Source organism: Bos indicus, chromosome 1, assembly GCF_029378745.1.
Source record: "Bos indicus isolate NIAB-ARS_2022 breed Sahiwal x Tharparkar chromosome 1, NIAB-ARS_B.indTharparkar_mat_pri_1.0, whole genome shotgun sequence".
NCBI lineage: Eukaryota > Metazoa > Chordata > Mammalia > Artiodactyla > Bovidae > Bos > Bos indicus.
The window spans coordinates 7,138,126-7,164,282 of record NC_091760.1 but is presented as its reverse complement, the minus strand read 5'-3'; the positions used below and the strand labels follow the sequence as shown (position 1 = coordinate 7,164,282).

The window sequence follows — 26,157 nt, the reverse complement described above, 5'->3', positions numbered from 1 at the left end:
CATTCGTATAACGATTTTCTTTCTGTGTCAACATTGGTATTTCAACTAAAAGTCGTTAAGGGATTATGAAAATGCCACATCAAGATAAATGTCAGTTTTTTAAATAAAGAGTGTAATCATGATATGGGGATTTTTAAATGGCTCTTTGCAAAACTGACTTTTTCCTAACAAACAATACTCTAAACTTTGTTACTGTGCTTTGCTGAGTTGACCAGGAGGTGCTGACATAGGCAGTGTGTACTTTATCAAGACAGTATTGCCAGGGACTGTTTTTGGCTCTACTGAAATTATTTTTAATGGTGCAAAGCACATCACATCACACACACAATTAAGTGATAAACGTGGCTGTCAATACTATTTATATTGATGCCTCATTCCCCTTAATTACTTCCACCAATATTTTAATAATGGTTGTTTCCTAACAGAATTATTTTTATTAAATAACTTGAGATCATATTATTGATGTAGTTTGGTAGACGGTAAACATCTAGCTCTTTCAATACCATTGTATATCTATAGTAGGGATTTATCAAGTACCTATTAGTCTTCTCAATTTTGCAAGACCCATAGTGTAGACTTCACTAGAGCCACTGCCAATTTTTCAAATTGAAAGGTGCATGATAGGATTATATTTCTTGAGTCCTTGAGCTTGGGTGTGGTCATGTGCTGGTTTGGGTCAAGGAAGGGAGAAAGCGACTGATACATGTCACCCTCCTCATCCTGACAGAGATCTCACTCACCCTGGCTAACATGTTAGGTGACTAACATGGTTATCAGTGCCAGGCAAACTAAGGTTTTTTTTTCCTGAATACATACAATTTTCTGTTTCATGAATACTGCACAATATGTCATGTGTGTGTTTTGATAATTAGGGACTTCAGGGTCAAAATTGTGGGTCTTCAACTAGCAACTCATCAGGAAAAAGGATATATATTCTATGTGCTAATGTCATTCAGATTTATGGTTTTCTTACCTAATTTTCCCCTTGATGCCAACTCCTCTCCTCTCTTAAAAAATATTTATGACTTTGTTTCAAATTATTTTTCTAGGCTGCTTTGATTCTTTGTATAATAAAGATATAACATAAATAATCATGGTTGAGAGAAGGTTAATAATTTTCTTTTTTCATAGAGAAAGGTGATCTATTTCGATCTGATGTAACTGGGCTGAATAACAAAAAAGGCCTCCAACAAAATACCGTTCATAGTTAATCATACTCTATGTCCATACAGAATCAGTTATAAGAACTCAAAGGCTTTCATAGATGGTGACAGTTCAAGTTATGTGTCAATTTGATTGGGCCAAGGGGTGCCCAGATTAAACATTATTTCTGGATGTATCTTTGAAGTTGTTTCCAGATAAATAAGCTTTTGAAAAAGCAGATGATCCTCCCCAATACGGTAGGCATCATCCAATCCCCTGAGAGCTTGATTAGAACAAAAAGGTAGAGGAAGAAGGAATTCACCTCTTTTCCTTCCTGCCTGACTGCCTGAGCTGGGACACTGGCTTTGTCCAGGCCTAGGGCTGAGATTTTCACCATTGAATTCTTCTGGTTTTCAGGCCTACAGTTTCAGACTGTAATTACCCAACAGCTTTCCTGGGTCTCTAGTTTGTAGATGGTGGATTGTGAAGCCTTCTCTGTCTCCATGGCTCAACTGGTAAAGAATCCATCTTCAGTGCAGGAGTCCTAGGCCCAATCAAGGAGACCTAGGTCCGATCCTTGGGCTGGGAAGATCCCCTAGAGAAAGGAAAGGCTACCCACTCCAGTATCGGGGCCTGGACTCTATAGTCTGTGGGGTTGTTCAGGGGAGGCACACTGACTGAAACCGCCCATCCTGGCCAGACACCACAGTGGCCATTTCATGAGTTGTTTTACAACAGGAGATCCCTGTAAGGAACACAGAACTAATAAGCCACCACCAACCAGAAAAGTTCAGGAAAGGTCAAAAGGAGACAGCACATGTCCGACCGCCTCCCAGAATCCTTCTCTCTGGCATCCATCTTGGCTGAACAAGGCTGCACCGCCAGGAAGGGCTCTGAGTCAGAATGATTGGCTAAAGACAACCTGGAAACAAATCCCATCACCATAAAACCCGAGACTGCAAGCCATGTGGCAGAGCTGTTCTCCTGGGCTTCCTTACCCTACTGCTCTCCACCTGGGTGCCCTTTCCCAGTAAAATCTCTTGCTTTGTCAGCACATGTGTCTCCTCAGACAATTCATTTCTGAGTGTTAGACAAGAGCCCAGTTTTGGGGACCGGAACGGGATCCCCTTTCCTGCAACAGGGTCACAAGAGTCAGACAGGACTGAGTGACTTTCACTTCATTTCACTTCTGTCTCCATAGTTACATGAACCAATTCCTCATAATTAATCTCTTCAAGTACATTTCCTATTGGTTCTGTTTCTCTGGAGAACCCTGGCTAATACAGAGAACAATAGAAAAATACTACAAGTCCTACATAGTCTGCATATTTATGGCATTCCATTCTATCTAGATAACACAGTCCTTAAACCAGTGAGGGGAAGGGTGACTGACCCTAAATGAAGGCTTTCTCTGTATCAGGCTACTATAGATATGCCACAAGACTATTCTATTGTTTCAGTGGTTAGAAAATAATTATAGTTTTTTTTGTAGTTAAAATGAATTATTAAGAAGCAGAACAAAACTCATTGCCAGTTGACTCTTGGAAGAACAAGTCTAATGACCCCTCTGTTATTAAGACACTTTGAAATATCAGTTCAGTTCAGTTCAGTTGCTCACTCATGTCTGACTCTTTGTGACCCCATGGACTGCAACATGCCAAGCCTCCCTGTCCATCACCAACTCCTGGAGTCCACCCAAACCCATGCCCATCAAGTCAGTGGTGCCATCCAGCCATCTCATCCTCTGTCATCCCCTTCTCCCCCTGCCTTCAATCTTTCCCAGCATCCGGGTCTTTTCCAATGAGTCAGTTCTTCACATCAGGTGGCCAAAAGATTGGAGTTTCAGCCTCAATATCAGTCCTTCCAGTGAATATTCAGGACTGATCTCCTTCAGAATGGACTGGTTGGATCTCCTTGCAGTCTAAGGGACTCTCAAGAGTCTTCTCCAACACCACAGTTCAAAAGCATCAATTCTTCAGCACTCAGCTTTCTTTATAGTCCAACTCTCACATCCATACATGACCACTGGAAAATCCTTAGCTTTGACTGCTGCTGCTGTCCTTTATTGGCAAAGTAATGTCTCTGCTTTTTAATATGCTGTCTAGGTTGGTCATAACTTTTCTTAATAGTTCTTGTCCAATGACTGTGATGGCACTACCTCTCTAGAGTTTTTACAACAGAACCTCATGGCTTTGTTCACAATAACACTGACTCTTCTTGATCTATGCTATTGTTCTTGGGAAAGATTACCTCTTGGATTTAGATCAGTAAATGTTATCACATACAGCCTGAGCATCACAAAGGCCATATTTTAGTTTGTCTTGACAGCCCTCATTCAAGTCTAGGTGAAGATAGTTTGGGGGTCTAATTCCTGTGATTGGTGAGAGAGTTGGTCTATAAGACACTTAGAAAGTCTCTGGGTAAAAGTCTTTCCATAACGTGTTCTGTTATCTTAAGATGCCTATGTTACATTTCAATTGAATTATTTTCCAGAAGGCAATGCAGAGATATGAAGACAGAAACTCACAAACTCTCAGCATCCATTGCTAAAAGCAATTCATATGTCACAAATAATTGGCATAATGCTGCTACCATAGTAGCAGAACCTTAAAATGGAACCTGAAGTGCTCCTAAGCAATTTTGAGGCATTCTTGTAATATTTATAAGGGTTTTTATTACTGCATCTTTTCATTGAAATATAGGTGTCTTTGAAGTTTATATTGACTAACCTGAACTGTATTGTTCCTTTTATAACCTTCTCAATATCAGGATAAATTCTATACCATCAGACATAGTTTTTAGTCAAGAATTTCAAATGAACAGTTTCCAAATGTGTGACATGTGATGTGGCTAAAATAATTGCTTTACCCCAAGATAGAAATAAGTCATTTCAGCATAGGAATAATCTTCAGGAAACAGTTGAATAATACCAGGCCTCAGAGAAGCAATTTTGAGAAGAAGACTTGATCTCTAGGGTGTAACTCTTTCTCACCTGCCAACTATAGTACTTCTGGCTGCAATTATACTATCCTCCGAGCAGAAAGCACCTTGGACAACACAATTTTTAACACTGGTCATCAGTAGAACAAGCTAGGTATAAGCAGGGCCTTAGATCAGTTTTTATTGATACAAAAAGGAAAAGATACTCATATTAAGGCTTCCCTGGTGGCTCAGATTATAAAGAATCTGCCTGCAGTGAAAGAGGCCCAAGTTTGATCCCTGAATAGGGAATATTGCCTGGATAAGGAAATGGCAACCCACTCTAGTATTCTTGCCTGGTAAATCCCATGGACAGAGGAACCTGGTGGTGCACGGGGTTGCAAAGAGTCAGACATGACTGAGAGACTAACAATCATACAACACTAACTGACTACGACATATCCACAAAGGGAACAGTGGAATGTAAGAAAAATAGCCCTGGATCCCTAAAAACCCTGATATACAGAAAACCACCCGTCTCCTTAAAGAGTAGGCTGGATAATGGCCCTTTAAACATGACCACATCCTAATTTCCAGAATCTGTTAACATGTTACTATACATGACAAAAGAACTTTGAAGATGTGATTAAACATCTTAATTTATGGGAGATACTCTGGGTTAGGGCTTCTCTTGTGGCTCTGATGGTAAAGAATCTGCCTGAAATGCGGGAGATAGGGTTCAATCCCTTCAGCTAAAGCTCCAATACTTTGGCCACTTAATACGAAGAGCTAACTCATTGGAAAAGACCCCAATGCTGGGAAAGATTGAAGGCAGGAGGAGAAGGGGATGACAGAGGATGAGATGGCTGGATGGCATCACTGATTCAATGGACATGAGTTTGAGCAAACACTGGGAGATAGAGAAGGACAGGGAAGCCTGGCATTTTGCAGTCCATGGGGTTGCAGAGAAGGACAGGACCTAGAAACTAAACAACAATGACAACTCTGGCTTATTCAGATGGGCCCAGTGTAGTCACAAGGGTTCTTATAAGATGGAAGCTGATGTTCAGAAGGCAGAGAAGTGACAGGAAGGTGGAAACCGAGGGAATGCAAGGCAATGTAATGTGGGACCACAAGCCAAGGAATGAAGACAACGTCTACTGGGGTCGCACAGAGTCAGACGCGACTGAAGTGACTTAGCAGCAGCAACAGCAGCAGAACTGGAAAAGGCAAGGAATGATTTCTCCCAAATCCTTCAGAAGGGATATAGCCCTGTCAACACCTAGATTTTAGACATCTGACATCCAGAACTGTTGGAGAATAAATTTGCATTGTTTTAAGCCACTCCATTTGTGATCATTTGTTGTTAGCACAGCAACAGGAAGCCAACACACCTCATTTGTTCATCTTTATGGCCTATGAGACTGCACAATTTTGGTGTATTGATATCAAGAGCATGTATCAAAAGGAAAAATGACTTGTTTGAAGTTGAAAACTTTCTAAATTTCTCTGTGTGTCTCCACTCACATTCATATACTAACCACACACATGTACACAGATACAAGCTACCCACAGAGAGACTCTAGGGTTCCCTTCCATTGGGAGATCGTGCCGTGCAATCTATAAATCCAGGCCACTTTCCCCCTGCCTCCAAGTGAAAACAAAGAAAGTCAAAGCTGTTCCACCAAGTGTTGGTGAATGGAATACCTGTACTATTTGGGAGTGTCTTTCAGTCTTAGGTACTATATAGGCTTCTCTTTCCAGAGGTCTGGTCAGAAGAAGAAAGGAAACTGGTACTAATAGATATTAATAAGTGAATTGGAGACCATGGGGTTTAGTTTAGCTTCAGAAGGTAATCCTACTAGAAGAGCCACATGGCATCATCCATGTGCAGAAAGAAAAGATTATGCAGTTTAAGGGGTTTGTGCTGCTGACAACAGGAGCAGGGGGGAAAAAAAAAAAAGATTTCCCCCTGCCAAAATGAAATAGGCAACCTGGCAAACAGGAGAGAGTAAAGCTTCTAGACTTCCCTGGTGGCCCAGACAGTAAAGCATCTGTCTACAATGCAGAAGACCTGGGTTCGATCCCTGGGTTGGGAAGATCCCCTGGAGAAGGAAATGGCAATCCACTCCAGTACCATTGCCTGGAAAATCTCATGGACAGAGGAGCCTGGTAGTCTACAGACCATGGGGTTGCAAAGAGTCAGACACGACTGAGCGACTTCACTTCACTTAACTTAAAACTTTTAGAGGATTACATGAACCCAAAGGATAAACTTTCTGCAACATTCAGGGGAAGCTGGTGGAAATCTGATGTGTAAGAGGACAAGAGTGGAAGAAAAGTTATAACAGCAAAGAATATGTAGCTGATTCACTTCATTGTACAGAAGAAACTAACAACACTGTAAAGCAATTATATTCCATTTTTTAAAAAAAGAGCTGAATGAATCTAGAAGCTGGAAAGTTAACAGAGAATATGCTGCATACACTGCAATCTTTTCACAATAAGTTTTTTCTTAATGGTGGTGATAAAACCTCAAATTTGCCTGAGGGTAACATTTTGAGGGAGAAATAGTCATGAAATCATTAAATGATGATCTTCTTGGTCTCATGATATCTTTGTAGCATACAGAAGTTATGATCTGGGTCCTGTTTCTCTGCCTTTTTGGCTTTTCGGATGACTTTATTTTGTAAATTTATCTAATAGCTATCAGACTTAGAAAATAATTATTTGTATCAGTGTTCTTCAGGGCACTAGACTCTCCAAAGAACTTTGTAGAAAACACCAATGTCTGTACCCATCACTAAATATTATGATTTATTTGGTCTAAAGTGTGTTCTAGGCATTGATATCTATGATACCGATACTCTCCAGGTGATGCTTACACATAGCCAGAGCTGAGAATCACTCATTTATATCAACCAAGCATATTTTAAAGCTGTAACGATAATGATCAAATCTACTATTTGATAGGGCTTCCCTGGTGATTCAGATGGTAAAGAATCTGCCTGCAGTGCAGGAGGCCCAGGTTTGATCCCTGGATCAGGAAGATTTCCTAGAGATGGGAACGGCTTACCCACTCCAGTATTCTTGCCTGGAGGATTCCACAGATAGAGGAGCCTGGAGGGCTATAGTCCAAGGGGTCGCAAAGAGTCGGACACAACTGAACAACCAATACTTTCACGCTATTTCACTTCACAACATGTTCACTGCCATTACATGTTCTTTATCTGCTACTGGGGAGGAAGAGTTATCATCAGTTTACAGATTTGAAGGATACAGCATGGTTATAGTATTTGAACCCAAGTATGACTTCAATCCTGAACTCTTTATGCTGTATTTATAATAGGAGGTCAATGTGGGAAGGAAGTCAGGGATTTGTACAAAGTCTTTCTGGACTTCTAGAACCCAAATAAAAGCATATGGTCCTTGGTGAGAGCAAAGGTAGAAGGACAAGAACAGGATCTTTATCTTAAGGAATGAATCCATCAAGCCAAGAAAGCTCAATAAGCTGCCCACTGATCTTTGTTCAAAGAGCTGCACTCCACTCTAAAAGGTTGTACCATGGTTGATGTCACAGGTACTATGAGGAGTCTTCCTAACTTTTCCTCCTACTGTCAGGAATTCAGACCTACATGGCTCTTCTACTACAACATCTCTTTACATATTAGAATTAATTTGATCCTAATTTTAAATCCCTTTAGTGATCTTTCAGGAACTTTAATCTCTTTAATGTAATCAGCCTTCATCAAGAAAGGAGAGTTTGTAAAAAGAATAGTAATGAAATTGTTAAAATTGTGTAATACATACAATAATAGTTATTTTTGTGTTGTTGTTCAGTCGCCAAGTTGTGTCTGATTCTTTGTGACCCCATGAACCGCAGCACACCAGCCTCCCCTATCCTTCACCATCTCCAGGAGCTTGCTCAAATTCATGTCCATTGAGTCAGTGATGCCATCCAATCACTTCATCTTCTGTCGTCCCCTTCTCCTCCTGACTTCTATCTTTCCAGCATCAGGGTCTTTTCCAAAGAGTCAGCTCTTTGCAGCAGGCGGCCAAAGTATTGGAACTTCAGCTTCAGCATCAGTCCTTCCAATGAATAATCAGGGTTTATCTCCTTTAGTATTGACTGCTTTGATCTCTTGTGTACTTGTTATAATGGTAATGTACACAAGATGTGGGGGACTTGCATGACACGCTAAACAATGTGGCCTTTATGATTAAGTCAATAAGGGGGTGGGAGAGAGTACTCCGGAATTTCAAACATGAGAGGGATAAGATCAGATCTTTTATCTAAAATGAACATTTTTTGAGGCTACAAAGAGGCTGGATGGAGTAAAAGAGAGGGAGGGGACTTGTGACCAAGGGATCAATTGTTCTAGTACAGGAGGAAGATGATGAAAGTGATGGAGAAAAGGAGGTAGAATATGGAACATATTTAGAAGGCAGAATCTTCAGCATTCAGTAACTAATAATAAATAAAGGAGAGTCCTAGGTTTCTGGCTTGAGTACTTGAATGGTATTTCTAGTTACCAAGACAGGGACCAGAGGAGAAACAGGTTGGTTGGAGGAAGGATGAGGAGGAAGATGTAATGTGTTAAGTTTGGCATGGAGATTGGATGACATCAGATGGGATCTTCATGAGCTCACGAGACAGTCATTCAGGCTGAAGGAAGGTTTGGGAACCGCTACTGTGATGTGGTGGGGGAGGTGACAGGGCTAGAATGAGGATTGGGAAGCACTGTATACTCCTGTAGTTTTGTCTAGATACCCTACCTCTAATAATACTGATGACGATTATCCGTAGCATGTGGAATATTTCATGTGTCAGTGGGGAGCTGCTTAATGCCTTTAAGGTATTGTCACATTTAACTATTCTCAAAACAACATGAGTTATGTGCTGCGACATTCCCATTTTACAGATACAGCAAATAGCAAGTTACTAAGTCCTCTACTAAACAACCTCATCCAGTACATTGGAATTTTCCATAGTTGTTTTTTTTTTTTTGTTTGTTTGTTTTTAATTGAAGTATAGTTGACTCACAGTGTTGTGTAGATTTCAGGTGTACACCTTATATATATATATATATATATATACATATAATATGCAATATATAATATATATTATTTTTCAGAGATATAATCCTCTCCTTTTTAAAATTAATTTTTATTGCAGTATAGTTACTTTACAATGTTGTATTAGTTTCTGTTGTTGTTCAGTCACTAAGTCCTGTCTGACTCTTTGTGACCCCATGGGCTGCAGCAAGCCAGGCTTCCCACTATCCCCCAGAGTTTGCTCCGGTTCTTGTCCATTGAGTCAGTGATGTTATGCAACCATCTCATCCTCTGCCGCCCTCTTCTCCTTTTGCCTGTGAGTCTGTATTACATAGCAAAGTGAATCAGCCATACATATACATGCATCCCCTCTTTTTTGGATTTCTTTCGCACTCAAGTCACTACAGAGTGAGCTATACAGTATGTTCTCATTAGTTATCTATTTTATACATAGCATCAGTAGTGTATATGTGTCAGTCTCAAGTATTTTATTCTCCCCCTTCACCCCAGTACAGTCTTTAGCACATCGAAAATATCCAATATGTGTTAGCTGAATAAATGGTGACATTTACATCTTACAGGATCACCCTTAAGACAAAAAAATGTGACTAACAGTCATGGGGAAAGTAGGGTGGAGTGATCTTTTTGATAGAATCTCATATTTATCATTTTGAATCTTGCATGTATGATTCTTGCAGCTTCCTTGGTGGCTCGACGGTAAAGCATCTGCCTGCAATGTGGGAGACCTGGGTTTGATCCCTGGGTTGGGAAGATCCTTTGGAGAAGGAAATGGCAACTCACTCCAGTACTCTTGCTTGAAAAATTCCATGGATCAGTCAGTTCATGTCAGTTCAGTCGCTCAGTCATGTCCAACTCTTTGCGACCCCATGAATCACAGCACACCAGGCCTCCCTGTCTATCACCATCTCCCGGAGTTCACTCAAACTCACGTCCATTGACTCAGTGATGCCATCCAGCCATCTCATCCTCTGTCATCCCCTTCTCCTCCTGCCCCCAATCCCTCCCAACATCAGAGTCTTTTCCAATGAGTCAACTCTTCGCATGTGATGGCCAGAGGACTGGAGTTTCAGCTTTAGCATCATTCCTTCCAAAGAACACCCAGGACTAATCTCCTTTAGAACGGACTGGCTGGATCTCCTTGCAGTCCAAGGGACTCTCAAGAGTCTTCTCCAATACCACAGCTCAAAAGCATCAATTCTTTGGTGCTCAGCTTTCTTCACAGTCAAACTCTCACATCCATACATGACTGCTGGAAAAACCACAGCCTTGACTAGACGGACCTTTGTTGACAAAGGAATGTCTCTGCTTTTTAATATGCAATCTAGGTTGGTCATAACCCTCCTTCCAAGGAGTAAGCGTCTTTTAATTTCATGGCTGCAATCACCATCTGCAGTGATTTTGGAGCCCCCAAAAATAAAGTCTGACACTGTTTCCACTGTTTCCCCATCTATTTCCCATGAAGTGATGGGACCAGATGCCATGATCTTAGTTTTCTGAATGTTGAGCTTTAAGCCAACTTTTTCGCTCTCCTCTTTCACTTTCATCAAGAGACTTTTTAGTTCCTCTTCACTTTCTGCCATAAGGGTGGTATCATCTGCATATCTGAGGTTATTGATATTTCTCCCGGGAATCTTGATTCCAACTTGTACTTCTTCCAGCCCAGTGTTTCTGATGATATACTCTGCGTATAAGTTAAATAAGCAGGGTGACAATATATGGCCTTGATGTACTCGTTTTCTTATTTGGAACCAGTCTGTTGTTCCATGTCCAGTTCTAACTATTGCTTCCTGACCTGCATATAGGTTTCGCAAGAGGCAGGTCACATGGTCTTCTATTCCCATCTCTTTCAGAATTTTCCACAGTTTATTGTGATCCACACAATCAAAGGTTTTAGCATAGTCAATAAAGCAGAAATAGATGTTTGTCTGGAACTCTCTTGTTTTTCCATGATCCAGCAGATGTTGGCAATTTGATCTCTGGTTCCTCTGCCCTTTCTAAAACCAGCTTGAACATCTGGAAGTTCACGGTTCATGTATTGCTGAAGCCTGGATAGAGGAGCCTGATAGGCTACAGTCCATGGCGTTGCAAAGAGTTGGACACGACTGAGCGACTTCACTTTGCATTTATGGATGGTTGAAGAAGTAGGTATAGTTAACATAACAAAGTGATTTCTAACCTGCTTCAGTCTTCAGGCCTCTTTATGGAATCTGATAGAAGCTATGGATTCTTTCCCCTGAGAAAGGCATGCTGAGGGACACAGACATCCTTAAAATTTTAAATAGAACTGTGGTTCATTGACTCTACTTGGGCTTAAGACATGCTTTGATACAGTCTTCAAACTCTTTATGTGATTCCTTTTAAATTGCCCCCAATTCCATTGCAAAGATAATTTCTCTTATTGCCTATTACAGCCAAATTTTGATGTAGCTGGAATTAAGCATTAGAGCATTTTCTGAGGCATATATGTGATTTTTATTACCTCTCAATTCAGATTGAAACAAATCTAAGTCCTTTTCCAAATCTACTCATTGAAGATTTTAGAGAATTCTCAAAAGGGCATCTTGTGCACTAAGAATATAAACAAATTGCAAACCCCTTCAGGAAATCATTGATTATTCATAAAGCTCAATTAATTCTTGTGTATATTTAATAACACACTCATATCTATGACTGTTCCTTACAACCCAAACTAACTATGTGCTCAGGAATTGTAAATAGATTTTAATATCAGCCCGAGAGAAACATAATTAGGATAGGAATGTGCTGCCAAAATAATTATATAACATACTACAAATTATCATCTAGTTAGTATAAATTGAAATTCATCACTATTACATTGTCAGAATTTATACAAGTAATGAACTTATCATCAATTAAGTATCTCAAAGACTACTAAAGGACTCTAAAAAACCTTAAAAAAGAATGAACTGCTTAATTATTTCCCCATTTCTTTGAAAGTCAACTAAGTACAAGGCCATGTGCAAGTTCTTTATGTCTAGACACTAGTAAGAGGATTCTTGCTCACTTGTATGCATGGGAGCTCAGAGCTGAAGGGAAGATTAGCAACAATTAGAATAGAATCCAACAATCCTTTTTTACAGATGAGCTGACTGGGTTGAGAGGAATAAACAGACTTGTTCAAAGTAGAACATTAAGAGTGTCTAAGGAATTCAGATCAATGGCACTTTAGACCCTGGTTTGAAATTCTAGCCCTCACCCTGTAACCTCATTTTTCTCATCTGTCACATGGGATATTTTGAGACAGTAAAAAGATGTCATTTTAGTCAATACATAGCCTATTCTGACACACAGTGTCTACCCAATAAATGGTGTTTAGTTTCTCCTATTAGGAGAAGAAAAGAATTTGCAACTCACGACTTACAGTCCAAGATTCTAGTCCCAGTCCCTTACCACTGTGGAAAAATTGCTTTGTGGTCTCCAACCAGTATATTGGCATTGGATAGCTAAACTCTTGTGACATTCAGTTTCAAGTTCTCTTTTTGCCTTAAAGTGGCAAACATTTGGGGTTTTGTATTGTCTTTGCTGTTGTGTCTTTATCACCTTTAATCAGTGCTCGACAAATAGGTGTTGGATGAAAGAATAAATTGCTCTGTCGTGTGCCTACAATATTCACTTCTGGGTTTCAGCAGAAACAGCATTTCTTGCGGACTTGTGTAAACTAGAAATGATTGGATATTTGAGAATCAAGGGAAATAACAGCATTCAAGAAGCAGAAAGCTTAATTAAAGTGTGTTCCAGGTGCCATTACTGGAATAATCATTTGACATCTTGATGCACACAATAGCAGTAGAATAGGATACTTTCTTTTCCTTTTAAATCCTGAGACAAGTTTCAAATCGCAGCCTAGACTAGCTAGTTCTGTGACTTTGGGTAAGTTATGAAACCTCTCTGAGCTCTGTCAGTTTCTTGTATGCAGAAGTTTCTCTGCATACAAATTAAATGAATGATTCATTTAACCTGCTTAGCACAGTACCTGGCACATGATAAGTGTTGAGTAAAAGGTAGCTTCTTTGACTTATTTTATGCGTTCTATGACTAGAAATAATGGACTTGGAGATCTGACTTCATGGATGTAAGTTCCAAACACAGGTGTGCAACCTCTTAGCATGTCAGTATATACTGCTTAATTTGATGTCTTCTGTCCTAAGACATGAAGACTGATGGTGTTTCTGTTCAGTGAAAACATGAAATGAAACCCATCTAAAACATGAAATTATACCTCTTGCCTTAGTCACAGCTGTTAGGCATAGCTTATATGAGAAAAAAAAATCAATGCACAAAATTATTTGATTAATCAGCATTGACATTGCACTTCCTAGCAGAGGGAAGCAGGGCATTAAAAAAAAAAAAGTGCATTTTCTGCCTGGCCTCATTTTTATGTTAATTGAAACAAAAGAAAAAAAAAAAACAAACAACAAAAGCACACAAATGTTGATGGGAGAAAATGCAATATAATTCTACAAAATATTTGGTGCTAAAATGTTTTATGGAGACTAATGGCTCAATTATAGCTTAATGCTTATTGCCACGAGTGTTGTAAGGGAGGAAAACATCTCCCCTCTGATGTACTTGCTCATGTAAACAAGAGAGCAGGTTTCCCGAGTCAGAAACAATATGTTCTCACTCACCCAGTGGCCACTCTCTGTCTCAGAAAATCAGTCCAGCCCTAGAGCAGTATCCCAGCTGGATGGAGCACCATTGCGTCCCCTCCCTCCCCATCAGAGGACCATTAAGTTCCCGCTACTTATGCTTGAAATAGTGACTTGCTTTCTCAATCCTATTACAGGGTTTGAAAACAACTCTGCTCTTCTCCAAAGAAGCACATTTATTTTCAGGTCGTAAAATGCATTTTATTAGCTCAAACGTATCACAGTTAATAATACAGGACTTTGGGGTTGAATGAAACCTTGCTTTTGAGGAAACTGAGGCACAGAGGACTTGTTCACTGTGCCTGACAGAGCTGAGAGTTCAGCATACTGAGTGGGGTATAAGAAAGATTATTTATGAAGAGCCTAAAGCACAGTTCTTGGAACATGCGTTTTATTTATTCATCTAATAGAAATGTATTGAGCCCTTATTGTGTGTTAAATAATGTAATTAATATGGGGGATTTAGGAAAATGAGACAAAGAAGGCGTCTATCCTCTTATATAGAAGAGTATAGTAGGGGATACGGATAACAAATGGATCAATGTCTTTCATTAATTATAGATTTTTATTAGAGTTACAAAGCAACTAAGTAGAGTGCAAGGTCACAAGAAACGAGAAACAAGTTCCTTCTTTGGGACTTCCCTGGTGATCTGCCTTGCAAGGCAGGGGATGTGAATTTGATCCCGGGCGTGCTAAGTTGCTTCAGTCATGTCTGAGTCTTGGAGACCCCGTGGACTGTAGCCCACCAGGTTCCTTTGTTCACCCGATTCTCCAGACAAGAAAACTGGACTGGGTTGCCATTTCTTCCTCCAGGGGATCTTCCCAACCCAGGGATTGAACCCATGTCTTCCACGTCTCCTGCATCACAGGCAGATCCTTTATCCACTGAGCCACCTGGAAAGCCCCTCGATCCCTGGTGGGGGAATTAAAATCCCACAAGCTGTGTACTGAGCCCACATACTGCGACTAGAGAATCCGTGCGCTGCAACAAAAGATCCTGCCTGTCACAACTAAGACCTGTTGCAGCCAAATAAATAAATATTTTAAAATAAAGAATGAGTTCTTTCTTCTTTATCTCCGAATGATTAATCACAGTGGCTTAGGTGAGGACAATTTTGGAAAAAGGTGTCGGCAATTGCAAGTGCAAAAGCCATACAGAAGGAAAAGAGGCCATGTTACATATCCAGGCAGAGTGTCCCTGAAATAGGGTATTGGAGGCAAAGAGGCTAGAGGAGGGAGGGTGGGTTACATTACACAGGTCACAGGAATTTGCATTAAGAGCATGCTCGGTTGATAAAATTAATACTGTCCCTGAGCTTCAATTTTCATTTGCAAAAAAAAAAAAAAAGTACCAATTTTATCAAGGGCTGTAATGTTTATGAAAGGAGAATGTTGCTTATCACCCAGCATGGCACTAGACACATGTTTTGAATTCCCCACCCAGAGTCCTCCTACCCTGTGCCTCATCTTTATCTGCCATCAGCTACTCTTGGTAGAATCACACTCAGTGGGAATGAGCGGACGTGAAAATGTGGCGGACTGTGAGGAGTCATGGGGAGGAGAAAGAGACTTGGGGGAGGTGGAAGTCAGGAGGAGCTGTTGACCTGGGATTTCGACATTAAAGGTGGATTAAGCCGTGCTCGGCATCCTCTGAAAGCAGCAGGATGCCTGCTGGGAGGTGATTGGGGGACAGGGGGCGAAGAAGACCCCTAGTGACCTGATGGGTCCCACGTGTATGTTGACGCTTGTTGGGGCCACTCTCAGACTGAAGAAATTCACAAAGACAGTTTGTTCACATGAGAGCTCTGCTCCTCCGTAGCCTAATCAAGTCTTGACATTTGAATTTCTAACAAATTTTTGGGAAATAACTTTTCAGATTCTCATCATATAGTACTTGTTCAATATGAATAGAAATAATTACTTTGCTGAAGTGATTAGCATGGCCAAGAATAACTATAGACTTTCTTCCAGTTTTTACTTTTAGATAAATGTCAAATATCTTCCTTAAAGTGCAGTGGATTTCTCTTCTCTAAAGAATCATTAAAAAGTAAAATATGATGAAGGTGTAGGGAAGTACAGAAAAATAATGAGAAATGTGCATGAGAAGAAAGCCAAGTTGACCTGGCAGAGAAAATTTTCTCAGCAGTGATTGTAGTCACCAAAGAAGTAAAAACTAATAATACTAATTTCATCTAAAGGAGAAGAGCAGTAATTGGTTGTGTTTTCCCCAGACATTGCTGGAAGCCTAGTTCAGAATGGAAGGCTTCTCCACTCTAAAATGGGGGCCCTTTACGGTAAAGTAGACTCACAGTTTCTGAGATCAGGTGGTCTGCCGACCCAGTCCTGCAGTTCAGAGAGTGACCTTGTATGAAGCACTTAACCCATCTGAGATCAGTGTGGTCAACTCTGAAGTGAAAATGCTAAATTTACCTCAGGATAAACTGTGATAAACCAGGAAAAAGCAGTCAATCCTAAAGGAAATCAACCCTGAATATTCACTGGAAGGACTGATGCTGAAGCTGAATCTCCAATACTTTGACCAGCTGATGCAGCGAGCCTACTCATTGGAAAAGGCCCTGATGCTGGGGAAGATTGAAGGCAGGGAGAGAAGGGTGTGGCAGAGGATGAGATGGTTGGATGGCATCACTGACTCAGTGGACATGAAATTGAGCAAACTTTGGGAGATAGTGAAGGACAGGGAAACCTGGCGTGCTGCAGTCCAAGGAGTCTCAGAGAGTTGGAAGTAACTTAGCGACTAAACAACAATAACAGCAACCTGAGATGACGTGAGATGACATACAGGGTGTCAGATACCATCTTTGGCGTCTCTGTGAAAGAGATGAGTCTCTTTCCTTCTTTCCTTTCCCTCAGGAGAAAGAGATAGGTTAAGTGGTGGCTGGAATAGGACCCTAGACTCCTGAATCCTCAAACTCCCTGGAGATACTCCACAGACAGGAAAGGTCTCAGAAAAAGCTTCTATATGCAGTTGCCCAGAGCTAATGGAGCAAGTTCAACTGAATCACATGGAGTATCCATTCACACAGAGTGCCCCACTTTGCCCAGAACAGAAAGTCCTAAGGCCTTTTTTTATAACTTTTCAAACCATACCAGCCTCTTGGAGGTCCAAATGAAACCCATCCAACCAACCTTGGTCCTTTGCTTTGATTTCAAAAATGGGTAATACTTCTACCTCATGCAGTAAGATAAGGGTTTCATGTTGGAACCTTTTAAAAAGGTTCCCCTCCCCTCTCAATCTTTTCAGATCTTTGGTCTAGAACAAAGAGGGGATGAACAGTCTCTTCAATCACTTGCCCTCAGCTCCACAGCCAATTCAGACGAATAGGGAAAGCAAATGCAAGATAAAACATGATAACACAGGGTGGAGAAAGAAGTGTTTGGGTCAATGGCTTGGGCAAAACTGAACTGATCCTATTTTTCCTTGACCCTACCAGACAATCCTTGAGAGGGCTTATCTTGGATGATTTTCTGTGTTTTTATTTTCATTTAAAATTTTTCCTTTAAATGATGTAACCTCTATTCTACAAGGAAAGAATCACTTGTATCAAAGGAACTGTATATCCACATTTAGCAAAATAGTGAAGAAGCTAGCAGCCCCTTGCATGACCACCAGGCATTTCTCTTGCCTGTTCCAAGCCTGCCCTTTGGGAGAGATATGACCAGTTATGTGAGCCAAATAGATTTCTAACCAAGAGAAGCCTCATCAGCAAATCATCCCCTTAAATGTAACAGAAGTCCCTGGCTTCAGTTATAAAAGACTCTTGGGATAGGACGCTTCTTTGCATTTTGAGGGCTCTGCATAAAATCTGGGTGTTTTTCTCAGTTCTGGTCCACACTCCATTACACACTTTAATGACTGCATTAAAATTCTCAAATGAAGCTTTGGGATAAAGGGCAGCTGATTATATTTATTCACCTTTCAGCATTGACATCACTGCAATATGCTTGCTTTCTTTACTGAAAGGTACTTATAATATCCAAAGACGTGTTAATGGAACTATACTTTATAAGTAAGTAACTTTATAAGTAAGTAAGGCTAGTCTGCCTAACTGAAGAAGAAGCGTGTCACAGTGGAAAAACCACAAGGTGGGATAAAGGAGGCCGAGTTGGATGGATCACTCTGGAAAGTCATGTTACCTCCTATAAAGTGAGAGGATTAGCTTTGATGATGTCTATGATTGTTTTCAGTGGCAATTTTATATGCATCCTGTGACTCAATGGCTTCCAAGAAATGCCCTTCAGGTATTAGATATAAGACTGGAGAGTCAAGCAGAACGACTGTGCCAAGAGATCTCTTCCAAGTTACTCAGAAACCCACAGCTCTGCATGTGCATGGAGGGGTTGGTCCACTTCTGAAATTAGTGTGTATTACCAGTCAACCACATAGCTCACCCAATACCTTTTAAACTAGTAAGTAAGTAAATATGTGTTACTCAGTCATGTTTGTTTCTCTGTGACTCCATGGACTATAGCCTGCCAGGCTCATCTGTCCGTAGAATTCTCCAGGCAAGAATCGAGAGTGGGTAGCTATTTCCTCCTTCACGGGATCTTCCCTACCCAGGGATGGAAACTGGGTCTCCTGAATTGCAGGCAGATTCTTTACCCTCTGAGCCACCTGGGAAGCCTGAGGACCGCAATAACACCTTGTGTCATTTTAGATAAAAACATTGCCTTAGGTGACAGTGACCACTCGAAAAACAGAAAGTCACCAGTCTGGTCATGTGAATATAACCTGGCTACTTTTGCCTACTTTCCTCCAATTCAATACCCTGACTCTTATTAATGCTTCTATTTTATTATTATTATTTTATTAGCATTTGTTGAGGTAGAGTTGCTTTACAGTGTTGTGTTAGCTTCCACTGTACAACACGAATCAGCTGTATGTATATATATATCTCCTCCCTCATGCCCCCCAATGTTCATTGTAGCACTATTTACAATAGCCAGGGCTATAGTCAATCTTAAATTGAATGGATAAAGAAGATGTGGTACATATATTCAATGGACTATGACTCAACCATAAAAAGGAACAAAGTTGGGTCATCTGTAGACCTAGAGACTATTTAACATAGTGAAGTAAGTCAAAAACAGAAAAGCAAATATCTATATTAACAAATATATGTGGGATGCCTCTCTTGCTTTTCCCATTGTCTTTGTGGCAGAGTTTCTCAAGGCATTTTAGGCTAAATCATCCTCTGTTGATGGGAGAGGGGTGTGGACTTTGTGCCTTATAGGATGTTTAGCAGCATCCTTGGCGTCTAATTACTAGCTGTGAGTGGAGTGCCACTGTCCCCTGTACGATGACCAGAAATGTCTCCAGACATCTAGAAGTCCCTGAGGGGTCAAATCACTCTGATTTGAGAGTCACTAGTCTAGGTTTTGGAGAAGGTGATGGCACCCCACTCCAGTACTCTTGCCTGGAAAATCCCATGGACGGAGGAGCCTGGTAAGTTGCAGTCCATGCGGTTGAGAAGAGTCGGACACGACTGAGTGACTCACTTTCACTTTTCACTTTCCTGCATTGGAGAAGGAAATGGCAACCCACTCCAGTGTTCTTGCCTGGAGTATCCCAGGGATGGGGGAGCCTGGTGGGATTCCGTCTATGGGGTCGCACAGAGTCGGACATGACTGAAGTGACTTAGCAGCAGCAACAGGAGTCTAGGTTTAATCTTTTTTTTTTCTTTTAATTCTGAACTTTCTTGGGCATAAGACCAATGCTATACATCCCAAAATGCCCAGAAAGTATTGCTCTGTTGTTCACTCTTAACATTACTATCATCTTTCATTTATAAGGTTTCACAATTTATCAAGTGTTTTCACCCACACTATCCATGGAGATCAATGCATGGCAGCTCAGAGTTTGGAACAAATGAGGAGAGAGAAGCATCTTTTCTGTGACTTGTCCCTGTTTCCCTTTTTTTGTTTTACCACACTTGTAATCTTGCATGTTTCACAGAAGAGGACTTGCCATGAGGAAGATGTATTTAGGACAAGTCAGGCATTGTATACATAAAATCTGGTGGGTTTCTGAGACATAAAAGAGATGCTTTATCACCTTGAAATGATACTCATCTCAATGTCTGCTGGCAAGATCTACTAATCTCTCAAGAAGGACACAGGACCACACATCTGTAACTACATACCAACAGCTGGTTTCAAAGAAACCTGAGCCCAATGGCTCTTTAAAAGTGTTCTGAAAACTGCAATCTTCAGCCTAATTGAACTGCTGGAGTTTTAGCATGCCACACTCAGCGATACCGGATGGCATTTTCGAGAAAGAGAAATGAACACATTCCCCCCCTTTTCTCTTCCTCCCTCCCCCTCTTACCTGCTTAAGGATCTCAGCGGCTGTTTCATGCGAACAGTCAAATATCACGTAGAACTCCTTGCCTTTCTTCATTTCCTTGAGTAACGGCTTAGCATCTTTATTCCCAGAGGGCAGCTGGCGGATTTTGATTTTAATATTATATCTGGAGGGAGCTTTGATGAGCTCTTGCAGGCGAATGAGACCTAGAAAATGACATTCAATCAGGCAACAGACTGTTCTGTCCAGAATATTTGTTTATTGCCATTTAGAGTCAAACTCATATTATTCCCCCAATGTATCGAGAGGCCACCTACCTAAAGGTTGCACTATTGACTGCTCATTTATCATTCCTCTTTCTATGGTGGATCATATAATATTTTCCTTTTGTGGGTATGTGTGGCTAGAAGCACAATTTTCCCAAGAGGATTTTGAATTTTTTTTAGAATGCAATTGTCCTCTCCAGCTTTCACCACAAATCTTTTGCAAATCAAGTCAATAACTGTAAAATTTTGTAAACAAAATTTGCTTGATGTTTTCAAAGGTGCTTGAGGTGATGGATATACCGTCTTACTTAAAAACAAACAAACAGTAAAATACTAGAATTTCTTGGGACTATAAACCTCTGCAACCCTTTCATCAAATATTTATATATAACATACTGTTTTGCAGTTAATTAGTTGGGCTGTTCTATATCATCTTTCAGTTCCTGCCATTTAAGCTAATTATAAATGGCTTGTTTTTTCTTTCTAATATAATTGAACATTGGATGGGAAAATACTTTCTTGATTAAAAGAAAAGACCACTGAATACTTTAAAAGTCATGATAATAAGGGCAGAAGCATATTCTTTAAAAAATCTACCATTGGTGGTTATAGGAGTGTATACAGCTAACTCAACTAACTCGAGGAAGAATGTTTAATTCACCACAAAAATGAATCCAGTGAACTGCACCATTGTCTTAAACAGAAGTGTTTTACTAAGGCAAGACCAACAGCTATATAAAGCCTTAGTCTTATTTCCCCTTATGTTAACTGGCATTTGTTACACTGCACGATGTTGGCTCTTACTCAAGGACTCGCACTGGAAAATTGAATTTTTTTTTTTTTTTTATTACACAGCCTGTGCCTTCAGGATGTGTCAGCTTCAAGTAATCAATAGGAAATGCTAAGCTTTGTCACTCTTCAGATAGAAATCGTGGTATGCACCATGCAAGATAGAGCATATATACGCCGGCTACCTCTGGACTTGAGGCACTTTTACTTTTTTGTTTTGTTTATTTACTTATTTGTAAGAATCTGCCTGCAATGCAGGAGACCCAGGTTCTTTCCCTGGGTTGGGAAGATCCCCTGGAGAAGGAAATGGCAACTCACTCCAGTATTCTTGCCTGGGAAATCCCACGGACAGAGGAGCCTGGTGGGCTACATTCCATGGAGTCACAGAGTTGGACACGACTGAGTGACTAACACTCTCACTTTTACCCTTTCCCCTAGAAGCTACATTTTTGTGTCTATGATGCTATGAGTTCTCTCATACCTTGGGTAGGTGTGGTTCTGAAGTACAGTAAATTTGAGAGAAAGGTACTCTTCAGGGTCAAATAAACCAGTGCAAGGAAAGAAGGAGTTGTAGAATCATATCAAAATTTAGTGCTCATTATCCTTCTTAATTTTTTAACTTCCTAGGAACTTGGTTCTTTTCAAATCAGTGTGATTGAAGGCTCCCAGGTACTGATGTGGTTGAAGGCTCCCAATTACCTCACCTACTTCCTCAGTGGCTCAATGGTTCAGTAGGTAAAGAATCTGCCTGCAATGCAGGAGACACAGGAGAAGATGCCAGTTCAATCCCTGGGTTGGGAAGATAACTCGGAGGGGGAAGTGGCAAACCACTCCAGTATTCTTTCCTGGAGAATCCCATGGACAGAGGAGCCACAGGCTATACCCACAGGCTCTACGATCTGTGGGGTTGCAGAGGGTTGGACACGACTGAGCACTATCACACACAAGCACAAATGGGTTACTTTTCCTCTTACTTCCAGAATCACTTGTCCTGAGCACCTGGTGGGTAACTAATAGAAAAAACTGAGCACACTGACTTGTGCATTTGTTCCTCTTCACAATAACCCTATGAAGAAAGTGTTATCATCTTCATTATTTCATGTATGAAAATCAAGGCTCAGAGCAATGAGGTAACTTACTCATGGTTACAAAGATAGGAGGAGCCATGGATTCAAACTGTGGGTCCAGCTCTCCGTCTTTCCATGTCACCATCATGCATTGCAAATACAAATTTGCTGATGCTTGAGGGAACAGGTATAATTTTGGATTATTTGATGGGATGGGGAAAAAGTTGAAAGAGGTACCCAATCTCCTTTCTTCTTTAGGCTGCTTACAAGTCTCTCCTGTATTTTTTTTTCCCCTATTGCCCTCTTGCTTTATAATCAGGTTTTTTTTTTTTTTTTTTTTAATTTGAGCATGGCCACAAGGGAGATCAACGTGGGCTTTAAATAAAATAAGCAGAAATTTTAAGAATTTCATTTCATCTGCTGCCACAAGCTGCTCTTTTGTTCTTTGCTAAATGGAATGTCTGTCTTGAAGTGCATCTTCCTATCATGATGACTTATACACATTAAGAGCCTTTAAAGTTGAATGCTTTCTCTCCCTTCATTCATTCATGTTTATGGGAAAACATTTCCTGGCTGTTCACTGTATGCCAAGTACCACACTAAAAGTTGGAGACACATGAACACATCTTGCTTTAAGGTCTTCACAGCCCATAGAAGGATTTAATGCCATCAAATCTTGTGATGTACATGGACATTTCTTATTACTTAATTTCATAAATTATGACCCAAGGCTAATTGGGGCTGGACCAGCTTACTCAACCTTGTGTTAAGGTTTGCTATTATTCAGTCACTAAGTCATGTCCAACTCTTTGTGACCCCATGGTCATGTCCAAAGAGTCATGTACAACTCTTTGCTTCCCTGTCCTCCACTATCTCCCTGAATTTGCTAAAGCTCATGTTCACTGAGTCAGTGATGCTATCTAACCATCTCATCCTCTGCTGCCCTCTTCTCCATTTGCCTTCAGTCTTTCCCAGCATCAGGGTCTTTTCTAATGAGTTGGCTGTTCTCATCAGGTGGCCAAAGTACTGGAGCTTCAGCTTCAACATCAGTCCTTGCAATGAGTATTCAGGGTTGATTTCCCTTAGGATTGACTGGTTTGCTCTCCTTGCTGTCCAAGGGACTCTCAAGAGTCCTCTCCAGCACCATAATTTGAAAGCATCAGTTCTTAGGTGTTCAGTCCTCTCTATGGTCTAACTCTCACATCTGTACATGACTACTGAAAAAAACATAGCTTTGACCATAAGGAGTTTGTTGGCAAAGTAATGTCTTTACTTTTTAATGCACCATCTAGGTTTGTCATACAATTCCTTCCAAGAAGCAATTGTCTTCTAATTTCATGGCTGCAGTCACCACCTGCAGTGATTCTGGAGCTTAAGAAGAGAAAATCTGTCCCTGCTTCCACTTTTTCCCCTTCTATTTGCCATGAAGTGATGGGACCCGATGGCATGATCTCAGGTTTTTTAACATTGAGTATGGCTACTGGGTGGCAGATCCAGGGCATAAAGCCAGGTCCACCTTTGACTGCTTAGTAAGATCAAATATTTAACTGACTGAATGACTGACTAACTACATAAATAATTATCTGTGTAAATAAATAGAGAGAAAAAAAGAACTTTAAACCAGCATAAAACATTGAGCCTTTATTTGGCAAATGAGTCCATTAATAAACAGGCTCCCTCCTCCTCCAAAAAAGTAACTGTGAGCTTTCACAATTGTTTCATAAAAGAAAGTTTTTAATACCAATAGAAGAGAAAGGAGAACTCAGTACAAAAGACTAGCTTTTAATTGGACTAAATTTATCTTTTGGAGAAACTCACTACTAAACCCTAATTTACTCATTTTGTTCATATACAGGTGAATTTCCCTCAGGAAAGAGAGGATCAGCAGATTTAAAGATTACAGACCCAAGATGTAGAAAGAATAAAGGGCAAGGAAGGGGAGGTTTATATTTATCTTCCAAAGCAATTGTTTGCTTTCAAAAAAGAAAAAAACAACCTTTCTGCCCTCATTAACAAACAGCAGAATTTACAATTCAAAAGGCTTTTTTAGTTCACAGGAGACAAAAATTTAGAGAAAGCCTTCCCTTTTGTTTGCATTTTGCAGCAATCCATTAATTGTTTACATTTCATTGTAAAGAAGTTAAAACTTGTTTTTAAACTAGTCATTACTTCAGGGAAAGATAATTTATTTGAACTGCTGCTGCTGCTGCCAAGTCGCTTTAGTCGTGTCTGACTCTGTGCGACCCCATAGACGGCAGCCCACCAGGCTCCCCCGTCCCTCAGATTCTCGAGGCAAGAACACTGGAGTGGGTTGCCATTTCCTTCTCCAATGCAGGAAAGTGAAAAGTGAAAGTTCCATTGATCTATATTTCTGTCTTTGTGCAAGTACCATACTGTCTTGATGACTGTGGCTTTGTAGTAGAGCCTGAAGTCAGGTAGGTTGATTCCTCCAGTTCCATTCTTCTTTCTCAAGATAGCTTTGGCTATTCGAGGTTTTTTGTATTTCCATACAAATTGTGAAATTATTTGTTCTAGCTCTGTGAAGAATACCCTTGGTAGCTTGATAGGGATTGCATTGAATCTATAGATTGCTTTGGGTAGTATACTCATTTTCACTATATTGATTCTTCCAGTCCATGAACATGGTATATTTCTCCATTTTTAGTGCCCTCTTTGATTTCTTTCACCAGTGTTTTATAGTTTTCTATATATAGGTCTTTGGTTTCTTTAGGTAGATATATTTCTAAGTATTTTATTCTTTCCGTTGCAACAGTGAATGGAATTGTTTCCTTAATTTCTCTTTCAGTTTTCTCATTATTAGTGTATAGGAATGCAATGGATTTCTGTGTGTTGATTTTATATCCTGCAACTTTACTATAATCTTTGATTAGTTCTAGTAATTTTCTGGTGGAGTCTTTAGGGTTTTCTATGTAGAGGATCATGTCATTTGCAAACAGTGAGAGTTTTAATTCATCTTTTCCAATTTGGATTCCTTTTATTTCTTTTTCTGCTCTGATTGCTGTGGCCAAAACTTCCAAAACTATGTTGAATAGTAATGGTGAAAGTGGGCACCCTTGTCTTGTTTCTGACTTTAGAGGAAATGCTTTCAACTTTTCACCATTGAGGATAATGTTTGCTGTGGGTTTGTCATTGGAACAAAATAGAAAGCCCAGAGATAAATCCACACACATATGGACACCTTATCTTTGACAAAGGAGGCAAGAATATACAATGGATTAAAGACAATCTCTTTAACAAGTGGTGCTGGGAAAACTGGTCAACCACTTGTAAAAGAATGAAATTAGAGCACTTTCTAACACCATACACAAAAATAAACTCAAAGTGGATTAAAGATCTCAACGTAAGACCAGAAACTATAAAACTCCTAGAGGAGAACATAGGCAAAACACTCTCTGACATACATCACAGCAGGATCCTCTATGACCCACCTCCCAGAATATTGGAAATAAAAGCAAAAATAAACAAATGGGACCTAATTAAACTTAAAAGCTTCTGCACATCAAAGGAAACTATAAGCAGGGTGAAAAGACAGCCTTCAGAATGGAAGAAAATAATAGTAAATGAAGCAACTGACAAACAACTAATCTCAAAAATTTACAAGCAACTCCTACAGCTCAACTCCAGAAAAATAAATGACCCAATCAAAAAATGGGCCAAAGAACTAAATAGACATTTCTCCAAAGAAGACATACAGATGGCTAACAAACACATGAAAAGATGCTCAACATCACTCATTATCAGAGAAATGCAAATCAAAACCACTATGAGGTACCATTTCATGCCAGTCAGAATGGCTGTGATCCAAAAGTCTACAAGCAATAAATGCTGGAGAGGGTGTGGAGAAAAGGGAACCCTCTTACACTGTTGGTGGGAATGCAAACTAG

At 40.2% G+C, this 26,157-nt stretch overlaps 1 protein-coding gene across 9 annotated transcripts in view; it reads right to left on the bottom strand.

Annotated features, from left to right (window-relative positions):
* GRIK1 (glutamate ionotropic receptor kainate type subunit 1) overlaps positions 1 to 26,157 on the bottom strand; it is a 463,936-nt gene that overhangs the window by 130,302 nt on the left and 307,477 nt on the right. For all 9 annotated transcript variants that reach the window (XM_070785918.1, XM_070785883.1, XM_070785886.1 and 6 more), the window contains exon 4: positions 20,155 to 20,336. In XM_070785918.1, coding sequence (XP_070642019.1) covers positions 20,155 to 20,336 — 182 coding nt within the window. The remainder of the gene's footprint in view (positions 1 to 20,154; positions 20,337 to 26,157) is intronic.